The sequence below is a fragment of the Oncorhynchus mykiss genome, chromosome 27 (genome assembly GCF_057628025.1).
Source record: "Oncorhynchus mykiss isolate SJ-2025 chromosome 27, ASM5762802v1, whole genome shotgun sequence".
NCBI lineage: Eukaryota > Metazoa > Chordata > Actinopteri > Salmoniformes > Salmonidae > Oncorhynchus > Oncorhynchus mykiss.
The window spans coordinates 28,865,025-28,872,588 of record NC_143048.1 but is presented as its reverse complement, the minus strand read 5'-3'; the positions used below and the strand labels follow the sequence as shown (position 1 = coordinate 28,872,588).

Here is a 7,564-nt window from a genome sequence, read left to right as displayed (position 1 = left end):
ACTGCATCTGGACACAGGTCAAAACTACTCTGCCGAGCTCAAGTTACCAGCTATGTATGGTTTCAACACTTACATTTATTGAGTTATTGAAAAGTATCCTACAAACATTGTTCGAATGTGAAAGTGATCAGGTTTTCTGAAACAGGTGTGTTTGTATTGAAGAACCCTGAGATTGTGGACAGTAGGACTTGTGTGAACAGGTGTGAACAGACTGAAGATAATGATGTTTTCCTTTCTCTGTCTTTCGAAACTCAGGAACAGTTTGAATGTTTTTTTATTGTAATTTAAACAATGGTATGGATGATTAAGCTGGATCTTTCTCTCTGAATCAGGAGTGCACTTTCATTCTCCCAATTTTTCCAAAAGCCCAATCTGAGCAACCTTTGCTATAAACCCTGTCTTTCCCATTGTTGTTTCAAAAGTGGAAAATGATCAATTCGATAATCACACATAATGGGCATTTCACAGCCAAGACTTTTGATCCTTCCCATCAAGGCCATGTTGGCCAGTTTAACCTTCACCCGGTCCCTCTCTTCCGGAGTCCTCTTGGAGGTGCACTCCACAGTAGAGTCGGTCTCAAAGGAGATGGCTGGGACGTGAGTGAGCAGGTGGCCCCCAGCCTTCTCCTGGGCCATGGGCGTGGGAGTCTGCAGGACCAGCCCGTGCGTCGCTTGTTGATGTCGAAGGTAAAAGCTAAGAGGATACACACAAACATTGACCATATAATGTAATGTTGTTACATGTAACTAACTAGCTTGACTTGCCACCGTGTGAAACATGTATGCTACCATATGTTACTAAAAAGAGCTGACAATATTATAAAATGTAATCCAGGAGTTTATGTTTGAATTCTGGTTCTCTCACAACACAAGTCACTCAGAAAAGCATCTGTAGGCAGAAGCATGCTACATGTACATTTGGCATTTGAAAAAACTACAGCTGTGCTATGCTACCGGATGCAAAATGTATCTGTATCATAAAAGCGTAGTGCAATATTCCCTTTTTTTGCCACACACACATACTCTCTCTCTCACTAGGGACAAATGTTTTGGCTACTTGTCCAGAGAGGTTTGAGCTTTAGAAGTGGATCTGCAGCAAAAGTAGACCTTTATTGCCATCTACAGGTCAAAGGTCAGACTGGCATTCAGTAAAATGTAAACATGGGCGATCCACAGAAAATGGAAATGTGTGTGTTTGTTTGAGAAGTTAAACCAGTTAATTCCCTTATAACTGAGTGTCCTGCATCATGTATTATTTTATTGGTTGTAAATTAAATACTGTTTATTTTACAGTACATGTATTTTACACTGAATCATTGATATATGGTTGAATGTTGGTTGTGGGACATATCTGAAGTACTATGTGTATGTGTTCAATGAATCACACTGTGTGTGTGTGTGTGTGGGTGGGGGGGTGGGAGGGTGCATGTTCTATACATTATTCAGGACAACATTACTTTGTTAAGCCTACACCGTGACTATGACTGCATAATAAACTAAACTAAATATACTATGTATTTTCTGATCAAATGTGTTAACAGGGCAACACTAAAGAAGACAAAGGCCATCAATTCAATGCAAATATTACTGTATTAAAGGAAATTGTTGTATTAAGCTTGCTTTGAAAACCAGTTGAATGGCTTGGATAGGCCTATGGAGATGGTGGAAAACATCCTGATTAGAAGGGGACGTTTGCGAGGCTTCTCCTGTTGAGAGGTGGAGGGAAGACCCTCTGGGAGTCCAAATGTGGCAGGATGTGCCACTATGTTGGGTGACAGAAGAGAGAGAGAGTTGACATGCACTTTCATTTAGAAATGATGGTATATTGTATTCTTAGTTTCAACTCATTATTACTTTCACAAATAAATGAGAACCAGAATCTTGAGATTTGGAAACTATAAATAATTTTACATAAGAGATTACTATCGATAATATATAATGTACTGTATATAGGGTTTAATATTTTTGCAATAGCAGCTTTGTACACCAATATCTCAAACAGTAAATGTCCTGCTGTATGGACTTACACATGATATCTTCAGCAGTAGTCTGGTCTTTGGATTCAGAATGGCGGGATTTCTTATTGGAATCCTTCTTGTTTCCCATCATGAATGGCTAAAACAAAAACATGTCAAAACAACTGTCACAGCAGAACAATCTCACGGTAATAACGATCACATCTTACACACCAGCACAACAAGATTTATAAATGGTTTTGGAATTAATGGATGGTTTTACATTTTCTCTAAATAACATTGTTTACTCACATTGACACAATTGTTAACTTAAATAAGTGTGATGTACCTTTAAGTTGAATTTCAGTCTGGCAAGCCTTTGTAGGAAAGACAGCTTCCCTCTGGTAGCCTTCACATCTTCAGCCATGAGAAGAGCTTCTGGCCTGGTGGCTTCGAAAGATGTTCTTGAGGCTGCTCTTGATGCCTCGTTACAACTGTGGAGAAGCTCCTTGCTCAATGACTTCACAAGAATCCTATTGAAAGTGGAGTCCTGAGTCGACACGGCCAGTTGGAGTATTTTCTCTGAGCCAAACTCCTTCAACAGATGTTTGTAGACGGTGCTGTATACTTTGTGACTCTTCAGGTTCTTGGGATAAGCTTGGGTCTCAGAGCAGCCTGACCATGCACAGAAGGCAGCTATAACTTTTGGAATCAGGTCTTGTGACGTGCGTGTGACGTCAGTTGGGTACAGATCAGTTTGGGTTTGGATTTTTGACAGAAGTCTCACCACTAACATGCTGATGAGGCCGGTGAAGTCATCATCACCAACTAAGTTGTCAGTGGATGGGGTTGAAAGCGAAGCAACATCCGGGCTGGTTGAATTCTGATCACAAACAATGCTCTGAGGTACACCGAAACAACTGATGGTATCCCTTTCCTCAGCATCTATGTTGGCCTCAAAGCCTCGTGCAGCATTGGAGGTCCCACTTGTTGTCATGCTGATGGCAGAGGGTAGGACTTACCACTCAGTAGACTGCCTATATCAGTTACAGTTCCGGTTGGAGATGACCCTCTGCTTTGTGCATCAGAAACCACAGAGTCCATGACCTGGCTTACCATTACTTTGGTAAACAGGCTGACTGTGTCACTAAATGCTGATGTAGAAAAAGAACATGAAATCCTATCTTCAGATACGCTAGCCGGCACACTAACTCCCTGAGCCAAACTCATTGAAGCTGTAGAGGGCACAAGGCTAGGAAGCAAGAGGCGCTTCACAGACTCCTCTGCAAAAAGCTGAACCAGCTTGTAAGCTGTGGGCTTCCCCACCGTCTTGTCATTCCTCTTCAGCTCAGTAAGGACTGTATCGGATGCACTCTTTCCAGCCGCCACTGTCAGAACCAGAGGGGTCAAGTTGCTCTCAGAAATGATGCGGTTGACTTGGTGAGTAAGATCACGTGAGAGAGCACCAAACCTACCCTGAGATATGAGCTCCTCCAGTCTTGCTATTGCAGCTGTTAGATCAGGGTGGAATGCAACCTCCCCTTCTTCCTCTGGATGTACCTCCTTTATGATGGTATCCACTATTGCAGACATGCTTTCCCTGGCATCACACACCAATGTTTTTGGCTTAGTAGATTTGCCCATGTCGATGACTGAGCATCTCACAATGGGCTGAGTAATACTCTCTGGTAAATCAGAAGAGATGGGAGTGCCAGGGAGTGAAAATTCCCACTCTGACTTCTTTGATCTGGCAGATGAGGATGACAACGAGGAGGAAGAACGCTGTGGCGCTTGATAGATCAGTTCCTCACCACATTCACTGCTTACCCTTTCAACATCCTTCAGCATCATTCCAACCACATTCTCTATTTGTGAAAGCGCAGTCACCGTTTGGTCAGATTTTGACAGCTCTTTCTGAATTGAAACCAGAATATGGCTGAGGGTCTTTTTGGCTTGAGCCGTTGTTGCTTTGACTTGATTTTGCCATGTAAAATAATTCCTCATCTTTGTCTTCACATTGTGGTAAATAGTCTTTGCAGTTGTCCAGATCTTCTTCTCAGATACTTCCAAACCAGACTGTGAGCCTTTGGGTGTGGCCTCAGTGTACTCTGAGGTTTTCTCATCACTCTGTTGAAGCATAGAGTCTGCCTGCCATAGAGTAGTAGAAGACTCTGTGGGTGGGAAAAGGCTCTTCATGTCATTTGTAATTGATCCAACGATTTCAAAAGCAGTTATATCTGTATGCCTTAAGGAAATTGTTGATTTTGCTGGCAACATCTGAGAATCTGTCTGGCTGGAACTGACTTTGCTGGGAAAGCTACTGACTGATTTGATCAGTATTTTTCGCACTTCGTTGGTAGCGTTCATCTGGAACTCCTCACTGGAGAGTTTCTCAATGACTGAGGCTGGAGTATCTCTTAATCCTTCCAACCATGAAGAACCAGACACAGGCATGTCTTCTAGATAAGACATGACACTGTCCAAAAAGCCACAGACTTCAAGGGAGTTGTAAGAGGAACCCTCTGCAACAGATGATGTGCATTCCAAATCTGCCACCTCTGACCTATACATGGTCACAATCTGGGACAAGACCTCTTTGGTGCAGGGCACCATGTTGGAATCACAGAGAGACAGTAATGGTTGAGAGTTCTCACTTTGGCATTTACGGAGAGAACCAAGTCCTGTTGAGTTGACCACTTGCAGTATTGCCTCACTCTTACTGGTTTCAGGTTGCTCTGGTGTTTTCTCTCCTACAGAGTCAGTTGAATCACATCCATCAGATAAAGAAGATGAACTACGTTCTGATATAGGGGATTCACTCCTACATGGGGAAGGCAAGCTCAGGATTGAAACAGGCAGATCACTGGAGTCAGTATGCTCCAGAAGCACAGCACTGGAGTCAGCTTTTTCCATAAGTTCTTCCCCTTGGACTGGAGCTCCACCCATTCTGAGGAACAATGTCTCCAGCTTTGCCTGAAGTCTCTCGCAGAGTCTACGAGCTGCATGGAAGGGTTTCCGCTTTGTCGTACAGTGTCCCACTTGGGTATCTCTCTGGGTGCTTGTTGGCTGATCTAATTCAGCATACTGCACAATGTCCTTGACATCTTCAACAAAGTTATCAATTATTTTTGATGCCTCAGATTCTACTTTGGTCTGTATGAGCTCAGTGGCCGCAGAATCAAGGATCCTGTCAGATGGGCTAGATGCATTCATCAAGCTTGGAGTGGTACTAAACGAATGAGAAGGTTGAACCATACCAGAGATATCGCTCATTAACCTTCTCACAAGAATTTCACTCACAGCCTTTGAGGCTTTGGTCTTGAACTTCACACTAAACAGAGTGCCAAGATTTTGCATCATTGCTTTGCAAGATGTACATATTATGTTCAGCTCCTCTGGAACAGGAGAGTCTTCAACATCCAGGTGCTCCACTACAAGGTCACTGCCAGATGCCAACATTTTAACTTTCACAGCCACTTCTCGAAAAACCTTAGCCAATTCCGGATCTTCTTTTTCCAATTCACCCACCATCTCTGCGATAACAGTCATCACTTCTTCTGTTGCAGGTGGAATGCATGACTCTAATACAGAGGTAGAGCTCTGGTCCTCTGGGGTGGTGTGATCATCAAAACATTTCTGGACCATGTTGACCATTTGTTCAGCGGCCTGGGTACCAGAAGAAATAGGGGAGGACCGCCCTGAAATGGCTCTGCTGATGGTCGCAGAGAGGGCAGAGTTAAGCTGTTCGACCACCACCTTGATAAGACCAACAGTCAGCTCAGGTGGGCAAGAGGACAGGATATTATGATCAGACAGTTGCTCCTGGACACTTTTGATGATTCTGTCCTCTGTCATTCCCAGGAGGACTTTCACTGAGGTCTGGGAACTTTAAAACGAACAAGCAAAGCATGATAATTCCTGTCTTAACTTGGCAAATCGGTCAAGCGTTGTAATTTTAGTATTCTAAATATCTACATGTCCTTTTGATCGCTTTACATGCTCATTCATTTGAATATGCTCAAAGGCTGATACATTACATTTTGTACTACATCAGATAGAGTAAATTGCATTGGCTAACACTGGGATAGATGATCTCGGTGAAATCCATACATGAAAACCTTGAGGGGAACATACCTCTTAGAAGAGGGTGTTAGGGACCTGAGATGTTGAGCCCCTGTGCCGCCCTTATACATTTTCTTCGCCAGATATCTAACTTCCTGGATGAGCTCCAGTCTTTCCTGATCAAAGGCAGCAAAGGCTCTTGCACTGCCACCCCTCTTGGGTGAGTCAGTGTCGTCGTCAGCAAAGTCCTTTACCCCAAGTACGCGGGCCAGGGCTGGCAGCAGGATCTGCAGGGTGGTCTGTGCGATGAAGGTTACAATTGTCTTGCACAATTTGGCAAGCTGTTCCTTCGTCATCTGTTTTGAACAAACAGAACAAAAACAGTCTTTTCAATGGAACTGTGATGTAAAGTATTCTAGATCGAACAGAATGCATTTGATCAACATTGTTATTCTTGTCTGTGACTGAATTCAAAGTTTGATGAAGTCTGACAGAGAACATGAATAACAGAATATGACTTGATGGCTAATCTCTGAATTCAACAGATCATTGACACATCAAAGGTCAAAGGCAGGTAGGGAAACTTACAGGGTTTTTTAGTCCTTTGTAGATCACTTGCCACTGCCTAGACAATTTAAAATAAGTGTTTTAGTTAGTGTTTAGTTCCCACTGCACAATATTTCATAAATGTTGAACATTACAGAAAAACTTTTAACATACTCATCAGTAAGATTGCGCAGGAATGAGATGAGGATTGGGTAGGAGTATTCCATCTCATCCTTGTTGCCTGGGCCGAATGCAGCCTGAACAGCTTTCTTCTCCAGGAGCTCAATTACAGATCCTCTATCCAGGTGTTTATTCCTGGAGACTAAAGATGTGATTGCCGTAGAGGAAGTAGAAGCAAAATTAAAGAGAAATCAGACATTTTATCTCTTAATACTCTGATTTCATTGTTTTAGGGTTTTAGAATAGGCCTATTTTAATAAAGCTATCTATGTGACCTTTCTTACTGATTACAGTAGACTACAGTTTCATTGAAAATGGATAGCACAACCTGCACATCACAGACAGAATAGAGAAACAATGTAGTACTACAGAGGTAAATCTCTGACCTGCATCGTTGTCAGTGCCCAGCTTCCTTGACTTCTTGCCACTCCTCTTACTTTTTGCCTAGGATAGAACAGAACAGATTCCAGAGCTCAAATGATGGCAGACATGTAACACCAGGGCCCGTATACATAAAGTTCATCAGATAAGGTGTGGGCTCAACCTTGCCCAAATAATTGTATTCATTATGATCTCAAATGCAAAACTGATCCTAGATAAGCACTCCTACTCTGAGACAATTTATGAATAGGCTATGGGCCAGGTCAAAGCAGTTCTTAAAACACGTTTTGAAAACAGCTACTACGTATGTTGTTATCTGAGATATATAGATATCTATGGTATGACTGCTATCAGGTACAGAGTGTAACCCAGTAGGCCTATTATGTGCTCTGTCACTCCTGCCATCTTACCTTCCTTCCCTTCTTGGCCTCCTCTTTGGGT

At 42.7% G+C, this 7,564-nt stretch overlaps 1 protein-coding gene across 1 annotated transcript; it reads right to left on the bottom strand.

Moving 5' to 3' along the window:
* Window positions 1–259: 259 nt before the first annotated feature.
* LOC110507890 (uncharacterized) lies at window positions 260–7,528 on the bottom strand. Its single transcript, XM_090223887.1, has 9 exons — window positions 7,520–7,528; window positions 7,129–7,186; window positions 6,737–6,884; window positions 6,605–6,641; window positions 6,089–6,372; window positions 2,977–5,840; window positions 2,304–2,917; window positions 2,027–2,114; window positions 260–693 (listed from the first exon to the last, which is right to left on the bottom strand). Exons 1-9 carry the CDS (start codon window positions 7,526–7,528, stop codon window positions 518–520), a joined length of 4,278 nt encoding a protein of 1,425 aa, XP_090080013.1. The 3' UTR covers window positions 260–517.
* Window positions 7,529–7,564: the final 36 nt, after the last annotated feature.